Consider the following 22,486-nt stretch of genomic DNA (forward strand, 5'->3'; position numbering starts at 1 on the left):
CAGCCTGGCCGCTGCACTCCACAGCTGAGATAAGATTATGGAGTTCCTTTATTCATTGTCAGTCCAGACAGACAGATAGATAGAGATAGAGATAGAGATATATATATATATATATATATATATATATATATATATATATATATATATATATTACTCTGGAGAGGTGATCAGGATTTTGTATTTATTTATTTATTTATTTATTTTTTTATTTATTTATTTATTTTTTTACGCACTGATTGCTTATAACTGTGAATTTTACAGTTAAAACAACAATGATTTCTGAATGAAAACTACAAATTCAGTGTTTACTATTGTGATTAGCTGTGATTGGTCTCCTAATCACATGGTACAGATGGGCTGTGATTTGGCCCTGTCTATACCATGTGATGACTCTGTGACCAAGAGCTCATCACCATAGTACACAATGAAAGGCATGAATCAAAGCATTTCATTGTGTACAACTGTCATGTGAACAGCTGTGATTGGCCATGGCGATCACATGGTACCGGCAGCGGGCCGGTAGAATGATCTGTCATCGGCCGTGTCGTATGGACACGGCAGGTGACAGATTGTGCTGTGGCACAATCCTGGGAGGACATCCTATGACTTCCTCCCAGATCAGCAGTGCTTCTGCCCGACCATCATTCTACAATAGGTCGGGCGGGAATGGGTTAAACCCATCAAGGATCTCCTCTTAAAATATCTTTCTCACAATGTATGGCACAACTATGCTAATACAGCATTTTTCCAGTCATATATTCAGGTGTTAACTTTTGCACTTTTTTTCTTGTGGTTTAGCATCACTATGTGCGCAGAATTTCATTTTTCACTCCCACAAAGTAGCCTTATTGGAGACTAACACGTTTTGCAGACATGTCTTTGAGTTAGTGTCTCTTTTTAAGGAGCCATTTCTTATTCTTCACAAAGACAAGTTAGTTTTGTGCCCAAGACCCTCTTCGTAAGGTGGTGTCAGTGTTCCACCTTGATGAAGACGTACGCCTTCTCTCTTTGTGCCATGGCTCCAAAACGCCTAAAGGAGATTTTTTCACTGGTCATGGTCAGAGCCATCTATCTCAAAGCTACAGCTTCAATCAAGAAGATTAAATCCCAATTTGTCCTACCCTCAGCACCTTGCAAGGGACATCCTGCTTCAGAATCTTCCATCGCTAGGTAGATGCCCAATCTTCTGCTGATACAGTTTTTGACCACAGGGTTCCTGCTCTGGCACTTTTGAGTTTGGGTCTATTTACACATAACAGATGTAAAAAAAACATTAAACTTTTTTTTCTGCTGCTACCACAAACAGAAAAATTTAAATGGATGAAGAATTTTCAACAATGTGATACTCCGTGAAATATAGCACTCTCTAGAACAGGTACAAAATACTACACAATTTATGAATAAAACAAAAGCCTTTGCTCCTGACAGCCAAGCAGAAAAGCAAGGGAGCAAAGGAAAGCTGAATATGTGGTGTTGGGGGGTGGGAGAACAGACATGTTTACTTTAAAGTTGTTTCAGGTATCTGTGGGAATGTTGTGTACTTCTAAATCATGTTTCTGGATCGTCCCATCCCGTGACAGCAAATTTTTAATACACTGCACAATTAATAAGCTACAGTGAGGTATAAACTTTTATTTATTTATTTATTTTTTTTCTGACGCTTTTTTTTCTACAGCTGGCACAGGAATGGGCAATAAAACAACCATCACTGACTTCCCACTTGTGCAAGCTTCACTTGCAAAATTTCCGCAGTGAAAACCAGATGAACAGAGGAGAATTCCAAGGTGAGATATTTTAAATATTTAATTTGCTTTATTTTCACTTTCAGGCACAATGCTACCCTGATCGAATTTTGAAAATGTTTACTTTTACAAATGCCTGCTGTCAAAAATGCGAATCATTGTGTGCCATCGGTGTGCTTGCCTTAATCCTAGACTTGTGTTTAATGTGCTCTTATATAGTTTGTTTGGGCCAGTCTGGCACAAACTAGCAATTTTCTTCATTGACAGATAGGCCAGTCTGGCACCAACTAACCATTTCTTCATTAACAGATGTACCCGTTGGGTGTATTGTGTAGCTACATACAGTGCCGTGTTCGGCAGCTGGAAACCTCCCCCCCCCCCCCCCCCCCCTGCTCCTGGAACAAAATTGAGTTGAAGGATGATGTAACCATCTCCTCCTCAGCCAATCAGAGGAAGCATTGCATTCATAGAATACAAAGCTTCCTGTGAATGGCTGAGCAACACTCAGCCCATCTTGTTTTTGTTCTGGAATCAGAACAGGAAGTTCCCGTCGATTCTACATATAGTTTATAGAGCACACCCAGCAGGCACATCTGTAATAAAGGATAGTGTGGTCCAAGAAAACTTTAAAGGCATTGTAAATATGTTCGTATTTAACGCAGGGATTTTTTTGTCTGAACCTATAGTTATGTCTGCAGCCTTATACCTTCTGCTCCCAGACATACCATGAGGGCTGCAGATTGAATTTTGTGTCAGTCACACTTTCTCTTCTTCTCCTCCAGTTTTGGCAGGTTTAGGATGACCCTCAAACATCTATGTTGCCTTCAGAACTCACCAGTCTCCTATGGGCAGCAGTTTTCAGGAGGTGAAAAATGTTTTTGATTAGTTTTCAAAAAAAACTTCTAGTTTAAGGATGCTGCAGTTCTAGGGGATTTTTTTTTTTTTTATCTATGAAAAGCTGCATGACACAGTACAAAATAACAATAAAGCAACATAAAAGGATACAGTGACTCAAGTCCATCTGTTGTAAACCTTTGGTAAGCAAAACAAGAACTGCTGACATAACCTAATGCAACCTGTAGGAGTAACCAAAACAGTTCTATGTCAGGCTGGTAATGCTTAAGTTGAAGTTCATATTAGTGGCTGGTTCCAATTACTCCCATTTAAAGAAACCATACTGACATAATGCAATCCAATGGGAGATGTAGTAAAAAGAGTCGGGGGAAGAAGAACTTGGGGAAAGGGGGAGGAGCAGGTGCAGAAGAGAGGGTAGTTTAAGGGCGGAAGGGAAACGAGAGGGGCCGCAGACGAAGATTCCCCAACCCAGGGCCATCAGACAGCCCTTATAGTGGAGCACTGTGTTGCGAGAACTCCTGGAGGTGTAGGCATCAGTAAAAACAAAATGTTGGCGTGGCCTCCAGGTGTCACGGAAAGACTTTTCTCAGTTATGATGGGTGGCCCTAAGGTCTTCCTTGTCCTGGAGTTCATTAATTTTAGGGAACCAAAGAGACCTCGTAGGCAGATTCACAGACCTTCAACACAAAGGGATGCATGCCTTTGCAGCATTCAGTAGCTGGATGGTAAGGGAAGATTTGTATTTATTAATGGGCCTTTGTGTAAGGTGCAGCAGACTTGCCGCAGGGTCGTCTGCCAGATCTACATTGGTCAGATGTTTGATGGTGCTGGTCACTGCTTGCCAGAAAGGTTTAAGTCTCGGGCAATCCCAAAAAATATGCAACATGGTGCACTGGTCCGCATTACACCGCTAACCTGTATCTGGCACCTGTGGAAAGAAGCAGTGTAGAGTTGTAGGAACCCTGTACTACCTTGTCAGGATCTTATAGCTGGTTTCTTGGACTTTGGTAGCTATGGAGGTGTTTTGTGCAAAGTGGAGAATCTTCTCTTTTTGCGAGTCTGTGAATGTCGTGGTGAGGTCAGATTCCCACCGTGCAAGAAAGGAAGGATGGAAGTCAGGAGCCGGGTGGATCAGAGCAACATAGATAATAGACAAGCTGTGGCGAATCGGTTCCTCCCTGTGGCAAATATTTTCCAACTCCGTAAGCTGGCGCTAGATGCTTTGGGAGCAGAGGCATTTACGGAGAAGTTGAAGAAGAGTGCTCCAGAAATCCAAGGGGGCATCCGAAGCAGAAGCAATAGCGCTTGGGGAGAGATTTCCATCCGGCCCCAAGAAGTCCCGAAGGTGACGACGGCCTCCCGGTACCAAGTGCAAGATCGGGGGGCTCTTAAGGCCGGGCGCAAACTCAGGATTGCCGAGGATAGGGATCCTAGGGGATGTTTAAAGGATGTGTTACAAACAAGCTCGTTATAAGCTTGTGGGACTAAGTTTTTTTTTTCAGGTAAAAGGATATGAAAATACACATGTGCAAGCTTTCTTGTAAATCATCCTGGGTTACAACCTGAGTTGCCTGCCTTGCTTTATATTCGAAGATGATTTGTCACCACAAATGCCTTTTCCTTTTCCTTCTACTGCTAGTGCAAATATTGTGTGACATAAAAAATTTGGGAACTATCACCATTTTATTGTTCTGCACATGGGATTTCTATACTGTTCACTTTCCATCTGCAAATATTAACTTTTTGTCAGCATTAATTGGGGTTCACTGTAGCCCATTGTGTATACTGTATGTAGCGTGCTAGACGATTGGGAGATCTGGCCCTTTCTTCAGGGCATATTCCTCTGCACAGGAAGTCAGCCTATGTTTAATTTGGTGTCCTAAGATGTCTCTCTCAGCTTCTGCTGAAAACCAAAACCTATTGCCAAATGGCATATTACCATTGTTTATGTACCTTTTGCTCTATTTGTAAAGCCTCTGACACCTCTATGGGACCTAAATCTGGTCCTATTGGCTCTTGGAGCTTCCCTACCCTGAGCAGCTGCATGAGTTGCTTTCAAAGACCTCTCTTAAAAGCAAACGTTTATGGTCGGTTGCAAAATCGTCTGTTTCCAAATTGGAAGCCCTCTCCTTTTCTACCTGGCACCTTTACAAGGATAAGCAAGGATTCCCCCTTTATTCTCATCTGTTTTTCTTCCTTTCCAGGGTAGTGTCTGCCTTCCGCTTTAATAGAAGACATTCCTTCTTTTTCCACCTGCTTTCACTATGGAGGAGGCTTCCCTTCTGTATCTAAGTGCATTCAGGGCTCGCAAAAATGAAACTACTGCTTTCTGCAATCAGATTTACTGTTGTCATATCTGAATGATCATATAGGAGTTTGTTTTCCAGTTCAGCTATCACACTGTAGATTTGCCAGACAATGTCATAGGCCTTCTTTGGTTTAATGTCAGGAGCCTCCCTTTAAAATCACTGCTCTTTTCACTAGAGCAAATATGAACCTCCTTCAGTGTGCATCTCTTGACAGCTTGTCCACTGGTCATTCCACTAGAGCAGTTGGAACATTGCAGATTATAAAATTGGGCTTCTGCCTCTCAGGTGTGCAAACTGCCAACTTGTCCTCAGTTCACCAAGTTCTGTTGTGTGAACTAGATGGCTTGACTGTGACCTTGTTTGACTGAAAGCTCCTATAAGCAGCTATGTGATCAGCGAGCCCTAGCACTACTGGCAGTTGCCTCCAAATGCACACTTAGAAAAAAGGTATTTCTCTTACCTCCTCTGACAGATGCAGCTCTCAATGTTTCTTCACCAATGGGTAATGCGCCATCTACAGGAGTAGACTAGGCAGTGAAAACTTTTCACTTGACACGCCTATAGGGGCTGTCCTTCATGACATTACCCCAGACACACTGTTCTCACGAATCCGTTTCTTGCTGCCTAGTTTAGGAGTAGGACCTAGGTTCCCTGCTGGGACTTCAGTTTTTTTTTTTTATTTTGAGAAATGTTTATCTTTACTCACTATCGCTAGCTAGTGTCAGGGGGATCCTCCTGGTGAACTACAAGCGACAGCCGGGCTGGGGTTTCGCACTGGATAATCTAGACCTTTATGGTCTCCTAGCCTGGCCAAGGAGCATGAGCAGGCTGTAGTCCGCCCAGGCCTCGCCGCGACAGAGACCCCCGGTGGATGGGGACGAGCCTGCGAACAGATGCTTCGCCGGGACGCATCAATCCGGAACGCCCTGAGTTGCCGCGTACCCCTCTTGGCTGGCAGCACCCCCACTCAGGGTGGGAGGCGAGCTGTTTCGGAGCGGAGACCCTCGGTCCATGTTATGGTGAGTGATGCTACGTCCCCTGTGTCCCTGTGACAGTCCTCTGAGGGGAATATGGGGCCCACTCCTGGGAAAAACAGGGCTGTGTGTCTCTGAAAGATCCCGCGGGCCTATCAGGACGGTCCTGCCTCCCTGCTCCAACTGGGGGCACTCTAGCGGCGTCTCACGCCTGGGGGGGGGGGGGTGTTTGAAGTGTTACCTTATCCTGGGGGGGTCCCCTTAGGTGGATTCCCGTGGTGGCCTCATTCCTGGGTTCCTGAAAGCTTGGCGCCGTTTTCGGCTGCCATTTTAGGGTTGGGCATCAGGCTGCATCTGTGTAAGGGCAAAAGCCATTTTCCCTGGCTTCCTGAGTGCTTGGCGCCGTTAACGTGTGTGGGCATAGGCCGCGCTGTATGGGACTCTACACAGGCAGGCTCGGCTGAAGTTCACACACGCTGAAGAGTGAATGCAGAGTGGCTGCTTCTCAGGGTTGCTGGCACAGTAAGGGGTTTTTAGTCCTTGGGGCATTCCTAAGACACACTTTGCTCCTGCCGGGGCACCTATTAACCTTAAAGGGGAACTCCAACTGTTTTGCGGTGCGGACCGCGATCGCTATTTAACCCCTTCCCGCCCGCCTTATAGGCGTTTGGCGGCGGGAAAGTGGTTGGATTATCCTGACAGAGCGGCGATCGGTGATGCGGCGTGTCACACTGACACACCGCATCTCCGATCTCGGTAAAGAGCCTACTGACATAGGCTCTTTACCATGTGACCAGCTGTGTCCAATCACGGCTGGTCACACAGTACACAGGAAGAGCCGTTGATCAGCTTTCCTCAGTACGTGCCCGACAGGACACGAGTAAAGGAGAGCCGATCTGCAGCTCTCCTGACAGGGGGGTCTGCACTGGTAATCAGATCATTGATTACCAGTGCAGACCCTCTGGGGGGGGGGGTGCCACTAGAACCACCAGGGATGCCCACCTATGACCCCAGGGATGCCCTCTATGGCCACGGGGGATGGCAATCAGGGCTCAGTGAGCCCGCCAGTGCCCTCTCCATCAGTGCTGCCCGCCAGTGCCCTTCCCATCAGTGCTGCCCACCAGTGCCCATCATTGCCATCTATCAGTGCTGCCCATTATTGCCCACCAGTGCCGCCTATCAGTGCCCACCAATGCTGCATATCGGTGCTACCTATCAGTGCCACCCCATCAGTGCCTGTCAGTGCAGTCTCATCAGTGCAGGAAAAAAACTTATTTATTTACAGAATTGTATGACAAATTCTCAATTTTCAAACTTTTCGGTATTTTTTATTTGTTTAGCAAAAAAGAAAAAACCTTGCAGTGATCACATACCACCAAAAGAAAGCTCTATTTGTCGGGGGAAAATTACATAAATTTGGTTTAGGTGCAGTGTTGCATGATCACACAATTGTCATTCAAAATGCAACATCGCAAAAAGCTGAAAATTGGCCTGGCAGAAAGGGGGGTGAAAGCGCCCTGTATTGAAGTGTTTAAAGGGCCATGGTACTCATTTTTTTTCTTTACTGAAATTTGGAGTCCCAGGGTGAAAATTTCCCCTCTGCATTTATTTGTGCATCCGGACCCTCCGGATCACCTTCTCTGGTGTCTGTCTGCAGCCTTTGAAACTTTGGCGTCCATGGAAACTTTGGCGTCCATGGTGGATCTTGTGATGAAACAAGTTACTGCCCGATGCCCTCTCAGTCCTCTGATTCAGAGCCTGATGTGGTTGCCACGGACAACACCCTCCCTGAAGGATCCCTGTCCTCAGTCAGACGGTGAGGAGTCCTCCTCAGCTGCAGCGCGGGAACGCGCTCTGGTGGAAGCACGGATTTGTGCGGGAATCAGTGAGGGAAACATTGGCTGCTTTATGCCTTTCCTCCGATACAGCTGTTGTCACGGTTCCTCCTCAGGTTGGAGGTGGGGAAGGTGCAGGTAATTCTGGTGGCACCAGACTGGCCTCGCCGGTCTTGGTAACCGGACCTGGTAAAGATGGCTGTCAAGCCTCCCTGGCGGCTGCCTCTGGGAGAGGATCTGCTGTCTCAAGGGCCGATCTTCCATCCTGCTTTACGGTCGCTGGCTTTAGCGGCTTGGCTGTTGAAGGCCAGGTGTTGACAGACAAGGGCTTCTCTGATTTTGGTGATTCCTACCTTGTTGAGGGCTTGGAAGGCGGCCCCCAGGAAGATTTATCATCGTACTTTGAAAATATTGCCTAGTGTGAGTCGCAAGGGTTGCATCCTCGCTCTTTCATTGGCGAAGATCTTGGCCTTCTTGCAGAAAGGTGTGGAGCAAAGTTTGGCTTTGGGCACAATTAAAGGTCAGGTGTCGGCCTTAGTCATTTACTTCCAATGTCCCTTGGCGACTAATTCCTTGATTTGCACCTTATTCAAGGGGTGCGTCGTCTGGCCCCACCAAAGAGATCTCCTTTACCTGCCTGGGATCTGAATTTGGTTTTGTCCGTTCGTCAACGTCCTCCTTTTGAAAATATCAGGGAAATTTCTCTGCCTTTGCTTTCTTAGGTTGCCTTCTTGGTGGCTATCACCTCTTCTCGCAGGGTGTCTGAGTTGGCGGCTCTGTCTTGCCACTCGCCATATCTGGTAGTTCATAGCGATAAGGTTGTTCTGGGACCTAACCAATCCTTTCTTCCTAAGGTGTCAGTGTGCCACCTTAATGAAGATATTGTTTTGCCTTCGCTCTGTGCTAAGCCCAAGCATACCAAGGAATTTGCCTTGCATTCGCTGGATGTGGTTCGGGCGATCAGGGTTTCCCTTCGGACGTCTGAGTCTGTTTGTCCTCCCTGAGGGATCTCGTAAGGGTTCGGCTGCGTCTGCTGCAACCATATCGAAATGGATCAGACAGACTATTGTTCAGGCCTATTCATTGAAGGGTCAGGTTCCTCCTTTCCCTGTGAGGGCGCATTCTACGAGAGCACTGAGTGCCTCTCGGGCTTTTCGCCATCAGGCTTCTGTGGTTCAGGTGTGTAAGGCGGTGACCTGGTCGTCTGTACACACCTTTACAAAATTCTACAAGATTGATCTGCTGGCATCCTCGGATGCTTCCTTTTGGCCGCAAGGTTTGGCAGGCTGCTGTTTGACGAAGAGACTTTGTTTTTTTCTCTTCAGGGGTTAATTTTCGTTTTGGGGTAAGCTCTTGTTGGTTTGCTTGAACTTCTGTTGCCCTGTTGGCTACGTTTTTAGCCTTGGAAATGCGTTAACTATTTGGTTGCGTTCTTCCCACCCCTCATGCCTACACTGCTTTGGGACGTCCCATTCGTGTAGAAACATTGAGAGCTGCGTCTGTCAGAGAACGTAAGAGAAAATTGGATTTTTGTAAGAACTTTACTGTAAAATCCTTTTCTCTGAGTCCTCTGACAGACGCAGCTCCCGCCCCTCTGTTTGGGCTTGGTTGTCTTTTCTTTCACTGCTTGCTACAAAACTGATTAGTGAGCAGAGTGTGTTTGGGGTAATGTCATGAGGGACAGCCCCTATAGGCGTGTCAAGTAAAAAGTTTTCACTGCCTAGTCTACTCCTGTAGATGGCGCGTTACCCATTTGTGAAGAAACAGAGCTGCGTCTGTCAGAAGACTCAGAGAAAAGGATTTTATGGTAAGTTCTTACAAAAATCCAATTTTTGTAATAACTGTAAAATCCTTTTCTTCAACAGTTCCTTTTGGAGACTCAGATACCGTGTATATTAAGTTCATTGTGGTTACACCTGTTGCATGTGTTAAAAGGCAAACATTATCTGACGTTACGTTTGACAGTAAGCTACATTTTGACAGTAAAATACTTCTGAGGCTGACGTAGAGTGTTATGTCCTGTAGAACAAGCAATATGCTTTCTTAGTGCCAAATCTACTGAGGGGTCAATTACCCAATGGTCTACTGTGTTCTCCAACAAACTACTGAAGAAAATACATTTACAAGGAGTAAAAAAAAAAAAAAAATCATGCTGCGGTTCATAATCAATATATACCTTAGAACAATATGCATGTCTTGTGTATTTATTCCAATAGTCTGGATTCGAAATGTGGATTTGAATATGCAGTGGCTCCCAAAAGAAGGCGATCTTGTATTCCTGCTAGTGCCTGAGCCTACAGGCACATCGCCCAGAGAAGAGAGTGATTCACAAGGACCCCTAAATTACCACATTGGTCATGTGTCCCGCTTTTTCCGCACTCAATACACACAGCCTTGTAAGTACTGAGCAGTTAGTCTTGTGAGAATATGTTGCTAATATCCTACTTAATTTGACATTAATCCATTCTCTGTACTGTCTTGCAGTGGAGAAGGAGCAATACACACTGTGTGAGCTGAGCATTAACACCCATGTAAATCTTTTGCCGTACTGCAAGCAGCAAGTACGGTGTGCAGTGATTGGCAGCTTGACAACCACTCAGAGGCAGTACAAAGCTCTGATACAACTGCAGAGGAACCCTTTATTTAGGCCTATTCTCTTTCCTACCCCAAATGATTTCCTTCCACGGATGGAGCTGGAAAACCAGGGCAGTTTGGTAAGTCAATTTTTCCCTTGCTGTTTGTACTAATGGTAAAACCAAGTTGGCATCAAAAACCCTGCAGACTATAACAATCTGGTGACAATATTACTGACTGAGGTTCAGTGACCCAGTAAACCATATATAAACTGTATTTATTTCTTGTGCATTAAAATGGTTGTAAACCCTCACATACAGTGGGGATCGAAAGTTTGGGCACCCGAGGTAAAAATTTGTATTAATGTGCATAAAGAAGCCAAGGAAAGATGGAAAAATCACCAAAAGGCATCGAATTACAGATTAAGCATTCTTATATGTCAAGAAAAGTTAGATTTTATTTCCATCATTGTCACTTTCAAAATTACAGAAAACAAAAAAAAAATGGCATCTGCAAAAGTTTGGCACCCTGCAGAATTTATAGCATGCACTGCCCCCTTTGCAAGGCTGAGACCTGCCAGTGTCATGGATTTTTCTCAATCATCATCTGCGAAGACCAGGTGATGTCAATCTCAAAGGTTTTAAATGCCCAGACTCATCTGACCTTGCCCCAACAATCAGCACCATGGGATGTTCTAAGCAGTTTTCTAGAAAACTGAAAATAGTTGACACTCACAAAGCTGGAGAAGGCTATAAGAAGATAGCAAAGCGTTTTCAGATGTCAATATCCTCTGTTCTGAATGTAATTAAGAAATTGCAGTCATCAGGAACAGTGGAAGTTAAAGCAAGATCTGGAAGACCAAGAAAAATATCAGACAGAACAGCTTGCAGGATTGTGAGAAAAACCATTCAAAACCCACGTTTGAATGCACGATCCCTCCAGAAAGATCTGGCAGACACTGGAGTTGTGGTACACTATTCCACTATAAAGAGATACTTGTACAAATATGGTCTTCATGGAAGAGTCATTAGAAGGATTTAAACAAAAAAACCCCCTTGAGGAATGGTTGGGACTTTAGAGGTAACTATATTAGACTCTCATGACAGAGATATATAAATAAAACGTGTCTTTATTTTGAAAAAGTGAAATAATTGAAAAACCATCAAAACAAAAGGAACATATGTTTAGACAGTATACATGGACATTTATACAAACAGTCACAGGTTACAGCAGAATCCAACGCGTTTCAAAATGTAGTATAATACATGAATCTTCCTCAGGGAATCTGCATATATTCCTGAAAAAGTAACCACATACAGAATAAGTCCCAAAAGAGGGGCATAGTTCAGTATATACAGTTTACAAATATATAGATATATATAATCTTGCAATTGCGACCATGTAGTCTCGAGAAAAAAAAAAAAAAGGGGGGGGGAGGGGGAAGGGGGAGGGAAAAAGGGGGGAGAAAGAGGGGAAAAGGGGGGGGGAACAGGGGGGGGAAAAAACAGGAAAAAGGGGGAAGGGGGGGAAGGGAAGGAAAGGAGAAAACTTCCAGATGGAATACCACTGATTAGGAAGTCACATACCTGCAAAAAAATGGGAAAGCCCAGCAACCCTGTCCCAATGGGGATATGTTCAATTCCCACAAAGTGAGAGCTAGAGTCAGGTGTGTGTATTATTGGCCTTAACCTAGAAACAATGGTAGACAATCAGAAAACTACAAATGTAGAGTTCAAGCTGCACTATACCAAAAAAGTATATAAAATATTTCAAACAATTCACCTGGTTCGATGATTTATCACAGATAAAAATGTGAAAAAAAGAAGTAAAAAGTTTTCCCTGAAGTAAAAAACAGGGGGGGGGGAAGATAATGTTCCTGGAAAGTTCCAATTGATTATCCCATAATATAAGTATCTCCAAAATTTGATAGGTCCTATATTAGGAAAAGAAAAGGGAAAACTGAGCCATACATAGATGTTCGTGACCGTCATATGAAATATGGTGGACACATTTCGTATGGGGTACCTTACCTCAGTAGTGGTGAATCATTATGGTATTTCCATCAATTCAATACATATGTATAGTCCCTCGGGATATATACTAACAAGAGTCATTAGAAGGAAACCTCTTCTACGTCCTCAACACAAAAATCAGCGTTTGAACTTTGAAAATGAACATATAGACAAGCCTGATGCATTTTGGAAACAAGTTCTGTGGACTGATGAGGTTAAAATTGAATTTTTTGGCTGGAATGAGCAAAGGTACGTTTTGGAGAAGAGTCACAGAATTGAATGAAAAGAACCTCTGTCCAACTGTTAAGCATGGGGGTGGCTCAATCATGCTTTGGGGTTGTATTGCAGCCAGTGGCACATGGAACATCTCACGAGTAGAAGGAAAAATGGATTCAATAAAATTTCAGCAAATTTTGGATGGTAACTTGATGCCATCTGTGAAAAAGCTGAAGTTAAAGAGAGGATGGCTTCTACAAATGGATAATGATCCTAAACACACCTCGAAATCCACGGCGGATTACATCAAGAGGCGTAAACTGAAGGTTTTGCCATGGCCTTCACAATCTCCTGACCTCAACATATTTGACATTTCTGGGCTGTCTGTCACGCACTGCTCTTTTAAGGTCTATCCATAGATTTTCAAAGAACTGGAAGGCTTTTGTAAGGAAGAATGGGCAAAGATACCTCAAACAAGAATTGAAAGACTCTTGGCTGGCTACAAAAAGCGTTTACAAGCTGTGATACTTGCCAAAGGGGGCAGTACAAGATATCAACTCTGCAGGGTGCCCAAACTTTTGCAGACACCCTTTTTTTTTTCTGTTATTTTGAAAGTGTAAATTATGGAAATAAAATCTAACTTTTGTTGACATATTATAAGAATGTCTAATCTGTAATTTGATGCCTTTTGGGGATTTTTCCATCTTTCCTTGGCTTCTTTATGCACATTAATACAAATTTTTACCTGGGGTGCCTAAACTTTCGATCCCCACTGTATACCCAGTGAAGTGAATAGCCTCAGGTGATACAGAGAGATGAAACAAATCTCCTACATAAGTTTTATATGTTTATCTGCAGTCTTCTCTTCTCTACATTCATTCGAAAGTGCAGAATTCTGATAAAATCCTTCTGCATCGGACAGTATCAGAGGAGAGAGCTGCAGAGTTGGTGTGTGAGAGCTGATTGCAGGAAAGGGACATACCTCCCTCCACACACAGCACAGGAACAAAGGTTAATGCAGAGCTGTGTTCTCGCTAGACCAGCTCTTTGAGCTCCCTTCCCCATCACAAATTAAGCTCATGTGTCTGAAAATTTCTCAGAAGTGACTCATGCTTAAAAAAATAATGAAGCACCAAAGAAGTGACACTTGGAGCTTTTGAAATAGACACGTAAACACTAAAGATGTATGCACTTTGTTCAGATTTCATGACTGAGGTTTGCAACCACTTTAAGGGACTTAGGATGAGGTTGTTTAGCTATATTGGGTTATGCTGCTGCCTTCAGGAGATTGGACACTGGCAAGCAAAAGCTGAAACGACGGCCTAATATAACCTCTCCCACTCCCAGCATGCCAGTGTCCTAGGAGAACACATGCATTTACTCTTCTGACAGGATGCAAAACCTTTTCTGACTTTTTTGTCAAGATTCTTTTTCTTCTAGCAAGATTCTTCAGTTGCTTCAGAGGCAGAAGGGGCTACTTTTCAGCTTTCCGGGTCAACTGATTTCTGGCATCGCCACAGAAGTCATACCCAGACCCCGCTGACTTGAAGTTGGGTCTGTCCATAATGAACATGGGTACAGGGCTCTGCTGAAGGTGCTTGCTTAGGCACCTTTGTGCAAAGCGTGAGTCAGTCACAGAGCACTTTACATGTCTGGGGCTGCAGTGCATCCATCTGGTTGAACCCTGTCCCTTTTGGTGGGTATGGCTTTGGGAGGGGCGAAGACTTTTTGGTATATACATGTAATTTATGCCCAGCCTGGACTCCTTCCAGGACTTTTATTTTGCATTACCATGGGCGCCATCCTGTTCACATCTGCGGTAAATACTGAGGGCTTTGGCCTTGTCTATGAAGTTGGCATTTGGTAATGTCTTCCCCGTATTCCCTTATGGGCTTCTTTTGCATGTCCTCACAGTATATTGACTTCTGTGTTCCCTAACGAACAAAAGAGAAAAAAGGATTTTGGGCTAACAAAAAAAATATTTTCTTGGAATGCATTAAAAAGACACAGATCCCATCCCTCTGTTTATGCATGCTCCTTGTACTGTTTGCTACAAACTGAGGCATGCTGGTGTTGTCCTGGGACTGGCCTACTTTTTTTTTTTTTTTTTTTCTTTTGTTAGCCAGTGTCTGTAGATGGCAGTATAACCTGACAGTAGCTAATTATTTGTGTCCCTAGATTTTTATGGTAAATTTAAAAAATCCTAATATATTCTCTGTAAGCTCTGGTGACATACAAAAACAGTTTTCTTTGGAGACCTCAGAATGATATATGTTGCAATCCTAGCATAAAACACCCCCCTCAAGACGAGGCCTGGGTTTGCGTGTAGTGAGAGGAGCAAGTGTGTCCAGGGACAAACTTGTCAATTAATCCAGCATGTCTTTGGGGTTTGGCAGAAAACCCATGAAGGCACATGGAAAACCTGCAACCTCCAGGCAGGTAGTGTCATGGTTGAGCTTCCAAATGATGACTCTAGCGCTGCCAGGCACAGGTGTAAACCACCAAACCACTGTGCTGCCCTGTCTCCATTTGCCAAGCTATTGCTAACTGGAATATGAATAGAGAACATGAGCCTGCGTTTGAGAATCCTGCTTAGAATATTTATGGCTAATGCAATCAGCAGTGTTTTTTGTCAATGCTCTAGAAAATGTTTCACCAAGTTTCTAGAATGTCCTTTTCTTCTGTGCATATGCAGAGGATTTTGTGGCTAAAATATTTGGTTTGTGAAACCTGCTTGTAAAAAGTGAATGCCTGTTTGAGGAATGCCTTGATAAATTAATTGAGGAAGTCACTGAGGGAAAGATGCTTTTACACAACAAGATGAAGCTGAAGTCTTTTAAAACTACTGCTTCTGCTTTTTACACTTTCTCTACTTCTGGACCATGGCTTAGCACCTCCTTTTGTCCCAAGTTCAACAAGTCTTCCTAGAATCCCTCTTCAGAATGGATGGGTGAACCCCACTCATTGGAGGGGGGATATCTGTTGGTGTTTGTGCCATTCTGGATCTGAGACAACCTGACCTCCTTGGTCCAATCTGTCTTTCTCTTTCCTTCATAGACAGACACAGCGCTCCAAATCAATACTGGGTTATATTGCTGCCTCCAGGAGTAGGACTAGGCAGAACAAAAAACACCTGGCTACGCCCAAGAGCCGTCCTCAGCTTGATATATAACCCCCCTCTCTGGAGTCAGGAGTAAGGACCTAGGCTCCCGGCTGGGATCTCTGGTCCTAGCAATTTTTTCTCCTTCCTTACATTTTTGTTTTTTCTCTGGAGATCTACAATCAACTGCCGCGCTGGGTGACTGGCTTGATTATCTAGATACAGTGGTCTCCCCAGCCCAGCCTGCGAGCGTGTGCAGACCACAGCTACGTGCTAGGTCGGCCGCAACATAGCCTCACGGACAGAGGCTGGCCCGCGAGTTAAACATCTAACAGGGTTGCATACGGCCAGGCTTGGGTCTGAGTCACAGCGGTCCCTTGGCCAACAGCTCCCCTACTTCGATGGTTAGGATTTTGTCTGGAGCATTACCCGCACCATGGAAGGGTAAGTACACTCCCCTCTCTCCCCTTTTTGGCGTTTTTTTTTTTTTTTTTGGGGTGGACTCAAGTAACCTCCACGGACAGTCAGTCCTGCCTGTAGGTTCCCCCCTCCCATCCTTCAAGCCCTCAGTAAGCTGGGCTTCCCTCACTCCCTTTCCCTGGTCCGGACCTGGAGTCTGGTGGGGGTACCAGGGCAGAGAATGCAGTGGGGGCTCTCTGGGGTCTTCCCCGCTATCACCACTCTGTAAGGGTCCTGGGATAGTGTGTCCTGCCCTGGTAGTCTGGAGGGGTCCCAGTGTAGGAGATCCCTGGGTGCATGCCCTGCTGTTTGCACTGTGGGTATAGTGCAGGGGGGTCCTGGTGCAGAGTCTCACCTAACCTGTGTCCTACCTTTTGAAGGGGGGGATTCCCTTGCAGAGAATGCAGAGAACGCAGGGAAGATCCTGGCAACATGCTTCAGCGTTTGTAGCTGATGGTGGCCATTTTCCCTTAGTCTGGCTGGTCTCTGCTTGGCAGCCATGTTTGTGTAGCCCGATGTCATGGGGGCCTTTTTCCCTTAGCCCGGGAGACACTGGAGACGACCGAAGCCTCGTGGGGATGCTAAAGCTTTTCCTCTTCCTCCTCAGTTTCCTCTTCCTGTGCCCAAGACATATGAACAGGGATGGCGTCCATGATGCTGCTGGGTTCGAATTCTCGGCGCTCCTCCGGTCGGTATGCAAATTATGTTTATGTTGAGTGTTCCCAAGGGTGCCACATCCCAAATATATAGCAAAAAGAGAAATTCCCCTATGGGTGGGACTTTATAGGCACTTGATTTATAACATATACACAAATTAAGTTTCAAAATATTAGAAAATTTTTAATACAAAAAGTTAAAAGATTGGCAAGCTGTGTAATACATCACATTTAACAGATGGATAGTGACCACATGGCCTCAGGGTAAATACTGACGCGTTTCGGAGTGTCAATAAATACTCCTTCCTCAGGGGTGCCCTTGGAAAGTGGTATAATCCACTGTGGTGATTTCAAACAGATAGCCTGCCCTAATATTAAAAACAAGCAATCAGCGTGCTTCAGCCGAACATCAGGGGTGCCGTTTGAGAATGGCAAAAAGGATTCAGAGGTTGAATAAAGTCCTATATAGTTTCGGTATTGCGTGCTGACCAGCCACAATATGGGCTGGGTGGGGACAGCTGAAACCCAGGAAAATAGCAGTCCTACTGTGTATCCAGCTTTCACAAAAATATAGGTCCTTCAGCTCCCTGTGTTCCCGACAAATGAGCAAGAGGGCCGGTAGGGTGAGTCTTTGGGGGTCCCTGTTATCTCTCTCTCTGTTGATAGGTACCCTGAGCCTTGAGGGGGTTTTTAGTGGTGCCAAAAGATCATTTTTGTATTGCAAGGTTTTCCTTTCCTTATGGAGCCTCAGGGTTACATCTCCCTCACTGACCCACCTCATAAAAGTGGCAGGTCCCTTGGAATCCCAGCTTCCCATGGTTGCACTGACGGTTATTCTGCATTCCTTAGTGTTCCGGGTGGAAGTGGCGTGTGGGCAAAGGCCCAGGAGGAGGCGTCCCCCCGCCTTCCCCTGCTCAGTCTGTCTCATCTTGTTCTGAGCCTAATGCCGCCTTGGACGCGGCCAATCCAGGGGGACTGAATATCACACCCCCAGATCCCTCTGATAGTAAGGATGATTCCTCCATGGTTGCAGCAGCGAATGAAAAAGCGCTGGTAGATGCACTTATCACTGTAGTAAAATAAAAATAAAAACAGCTGGTGCACAACAGGGAATATAAGTATCACCAGGGACTTCACAAGTATCATTAAAGACACAACAACCAAAGTGGATAGCGGTCAATAGAAATTAAAAGGGCAATGCATAGGTCCATGTATAAAAAAGGTCCATAAGAAAGTCCATAAAAGAGGTCCATAAAAAATCCCAAGGTGCACTCCTGAGGCAGCTCTAGTGACAAGTAGATGATTGCTTGAAGCCAACTAGAAAGGAAACACAGGCGCCACTCTGAGTGCAGTAACTTGAGATTTATTGGATAAAATCAATGGAAAAGGGGTACTCACAAAGGGGATAAATACAAAGGCTCATAACAACGCTCCGGTAGGATCAGGATCGCTGGAGCGGTAACGGTCGACAGGCTGTAAGCGGTGGCTGGCCACTCTTCCTGGTCCCGGGGACACTCAGATGCCAATCCGTCGTCACTTCCAGTAGTGTGATGGCGTCATGGCGCCGGCGACGTGTTCTCGGAGCATGCGCTCCTTCCTCAGGCCGATATTGCGCCATTTTGGAAATGGGATTTAAGTAGAGAGGGAGCCTGAACCTGCTCGGTCCTAAAGCCCGCCTTATTTTCAATTACAACGGCAAATGGTGTTATTCTAGTACAACGGCAAATGGTGTTATTCTAGTACAACAAACAGCATCTAGCTCATATGGATAAAGGATTTTGCATATTGGACTGCAGTATATAAAACAAAGAATAAGCAGTGGTTAAAACACACAGAAACAATAATAGACAGCTCATGGGCAAAATATCAAATGAAATGAATGCATTAATTCAAGAAAAAATGAAAATAAGAATGATATGAATATGCATAAATTAGCGATTTCATCAACACATAGAAATATATAAAAAAAAAAGATATATAATAAATAAAAGTAATAATAAATGAAAAAATATAATGAATGTAATGAAGTCAGACTCTATTTGTGCTCATGGATCAGGCAGACGATGGTTCAGGCCTATTCCATCAGGGGTCAGGTTCCTCCTTTCCCTGTCAAGGCGCACTCTACTAGGGCGATTAATGCTTACTGGGCCTTCCGTCATCAAGCATCAGTGACGCAGGTTTGCAAAGCGGCCACCTGGTCGTCGGTGCACACTTTTACAAAGTTTTAGAAAGTGGATGTGTTGGCATCTGCGGATGCTTCCTTTGGCCGCAATGTTTTGCAGGCTGCTGTTAAGAGGACCTGATCCTCTTTTAGGTGTATTGTTCGTTTTTTTTTTTTTTTTCAGGTGGGCTCCAATTGTTTTGGTTGAGCCCCTGTTGCCTTGTTGGCTAAGGTTTAGCCTTGGGAATTTCTTGATGTTTCCCACCCCTCATGTTTGACACTGCTTTGGGACTTCCCAATGGTCAAGCATGACGGGAGCTGTGTCAGTCAATGAATGAAAGAGAAAATGGGATTTTTGACTCACTGTAAAATCCATTTCTCTGATGTTCATTGACAAACACAGCACCCACCCCTCTGTGGAGTTATAATTCTCCTGACACTGCTTGTAACAAACTATTGACTATAGCAGGGAGAGGGAGTATGCCCCCTGAGACTGCCCATGGGTGTAGCCAGAAGTTTTTTCTGCCTATTGTCCTACTCCCTGTAGGGGACAGCATAACCCAATGGTCAAGAAGGACAGGAGCTGTGTCCATCAATGAACATCAGAGAAATGGATTTTACGGTAAGTCATAAATCCCATTTTCTATCCAGGGTGGTCTTTTTTCTTTTCCACCTCATTGAGGACATCGTTCCTCCCCTTTTTGTGCTGCCCCAAAACATGACGAAATCGCCCTACATTGCCTAGGTTTGGTCAGGGCTGTTGGGGTCTGCCCAAAAGCCACAGCCTCTTTTTAGAGGACCGAGTTCCTCTATGTCCTGCTTGTGTGCCCTCATAGAGGGGTTCCTACTTCTTGATTCACCATTGCCAGGTGGATCAGGCAGCTCATTTCCAGGGCTTATGTCCTTAGGGAAAGAAGGAACTCTTGACCCATCAGTTGCTCATTCCACCAGGGATGTTGGTGTCTATTGGGCTTTTTAGTATGAAGCATCTGCATTCTAGATTTGCAAGGCAGCCACCTGGTCCCAAATTTTTAAAGTTATCCCATTTTTAAATGTTCAGGCTTTGGCTGATGCGAGCTTCGGTTAAAAGGTACATCAGTCTTAGATGGCCTGATGTATGCGGGATTATCTTTGTGGCAAAAATTACAATTGGCCCATTTTATTGGCTCTCTTGCCTCCCCAAACGCCTATAGGAGGCCCCTCACATGTTTTAAATCTACAAAATGTATTATTACAAATACAATAAAAAATAAAAACAATTAAAAAAGTTCCCTGTTGTGTGTGGGGAATACACCTAAACATTCAAAAAAGAAAGCCCAGCATAGGGCACAACAATGCAAAAGATCACACATTAAGACATTGGGTGCTGAGCAGGGTATCCTCACACCCAAGAGGTCCCCCAGTCAGTAAACTACCAATCTCTTGACTTAAACTCTACATGTTTCACGGGGAAACCGCGTCTTTGGGAGTGATATTGGTAAAGAGGTGTGATCTGGCGAAAACGAGAAAATGAAAAATAATAATATTCACATAAATGAACCATAACAATACATGACATGTTTGACAATTGTCAAAAGATTGACACAAAATTGGAATTCCCATATGGCCCCACTTTGGTGGGGATAAGGGGTAATTAATATGGGAATTAATTCCAATTTTGTGTCAATCCTTTGACAATTGTTTGGTACATGCCATATATTATGGTTCAATTATGTGTATATTATTATTATTATTTTTTATTTTCTCGTTTTTCAAGATCACACCTCTTTACCAATATCCCTCCCAAAGAAGCGGTTTCCCTGTGAAACATGTAGAGTTTAAGTCAAGAGATTGGTAGTTTACTGACTGGGGTCCTCCTGTTTGTGAGGATACCCTGCTCAGCACCCAATGTCTTAATGTAAAGTGTGATCTTTTGTATCGTTGTGACCTATTCTGGGCTTTCTTTTTTAAATGTTTAGTAGGTGTATTCCCTATACAGAATGGGGAGCTTTTTAAATTGTATTTGTCATAATAAATTTTGTATAATTTTAAAATATTTTTTTTTTTTTGATTCAGTGTATTGCTGTCTATAACGTACCATTAAAGTCCTAAGTGCCTCAACCTCATGTCTTGCACTATAGGCGATTTATTCTACCTCTCCTGCTCACAGCAGCGAAGGGCTGTATCCAGTTTTTTTGGAAACAGTCACCGACGCCATCTATAGCCATTTGGTTGAAGTAAAGTAGCCAAAATTTTATTTTTCTATTTCCCTTTCTCTCTCTCTCTCTCTCTCTCTATATATATTCCTCCTTTGATTTCTGCTACCCTACCCTTTATTCTTCCTCTTGTTCACTGTTCTCGTATCTTTGTGCAACCCACGTGGTCGTACCTGTCACCCTCCTTTTCTTAGAATAACGGCACTTGCCATATAAAAAGTCATGCAGTGTACAGAGACTCTTTAGTGCCTGGTGTTCCGGGTCATCTATTTATGCATATATCTGCCTCTTTTATACGCACTGGTTGACATTGTGTAATTTTTTTTGTGGAATTGTTACATTTTAGTATTGCCGTTATTGGGGTTTCTGTACTTACTGTGTGTTGCTTTAAAATAAAGTATTGGGGAAAAAAAAGTGCTTCAATCAGCCATCTGCGTGTTATTTGTTCAAATTATTTAAGCCTTGTTCTTTTGGGCCTTTTGGAGTTCTGTTTGCTATGATGTTGCCCACGCCTCAGTTTATTACTTGGGTACGTCCCATGGTCCTAGAATACAAGTCCTGTACTGCAAAACAAATAGTAATTTTGACTTACCTGTGTAAATGTCGTATCTTGGAGTACAGCACAGGGGACAGGTCCCTCTCCTCTCATCATTTCTTTTTTTCTTGTTAAAATACTGGCGTTTCACAAATTAGGCAAGGTATATATGGTGCGCTTTGGGAGTGATCCTAGTACTGTTTCAGGGGCACAGTCCACCACTTCCTTTGTGTCAAGGGGGGTATTTTCTGCATTTCTGCCATTTCTGGTTTGCATGATCCGCTCTCAGGAGTTCTCACTGGGTTAAAATGCCTGGGACTTATCCTAAGGAGAGTCCAAATAAGGGTTCACCCTTAAAGGGCTGCAACACTTTTTTGGACCCTCCTTGGATGCTTTCACACAGAACGTAACTGGGGCAAAGCACACTCTTACCCCTTAAGAAGAAGGTGAAGGTGACTGGTCAGGAACTGGTGATGGCTTCTGAATCCAATAGACATTCCTTTTGTAAGCATCAAGCCTTGGGCTCTAAGCAAAGCCCTACGTTTCAGGTTCATAAGTAATGGACCCTCAAGCCCTTTGATTCTGGAGACAAAACTTCTTCACAGTGACGGTGCGCTCCTACTCATGTGGGTGGGGAGACCTCCATTGGCCTTCGTTGTCACCTGCACCCAGGGAGTTAAACGACTGGGTCTGCAGAATGGTGTCCAGAGGCTACAAACTGGAGTTTTGTTACATTTGCAATCCATGCTTTGTGCCCTCAAGGATATCTTTGGATCCACACAAAAAAAGCTATTTTCGTTGTCGCTCTGGAAAGGCTGCTGTTCCAACAGGTTTTGCACCGGAGGGGGAGAGGTTTTATGTCT

General features: G+C 44.3%; 1 protein-coding gene across 1 annotated transcript in view; it reads left to right on the forward strand.

Annotated features, from left to right (window-relative positions):
• Nucleotides 1-22,486, forward strand: part of SETX (senataxin) — a 177,310-nt gene that overhangs the window by 87,521 nt on the left and 67,303 nt on the right. Inside the window, exons 10-12 of the mRNA XM_082263751.1 lie at nucleotides 1,676-1,784; nucleotides 9,932-10,111; nucleotides 10,200-10,429. Of these exons, the coding sequence (XP_082119877.1) occupies nucleotides 1,676-1,784; nucleotides 9,932-10,111; nucleotides 10,200-10,429 (519 nt within the window). The remainder of the gene's footprint in view (nucleotides 1-1,675; nucleotides 1,785-9,931; nucleotides 10,112-10,199; nucleotides 10,430-22,486) is intronic.

Source organism: Pelophylax lessonae (assembly GCF_965119305.1).
Source record: "Pelophylax lessonae genome assembly, chromosome: 7".
NCBI classification, from domain to species: Eukaryota; Metazoa; Chordata; class Amphibia; order Anura; family Ranidae; genus Pelophylax; species Pelophylax lessonae.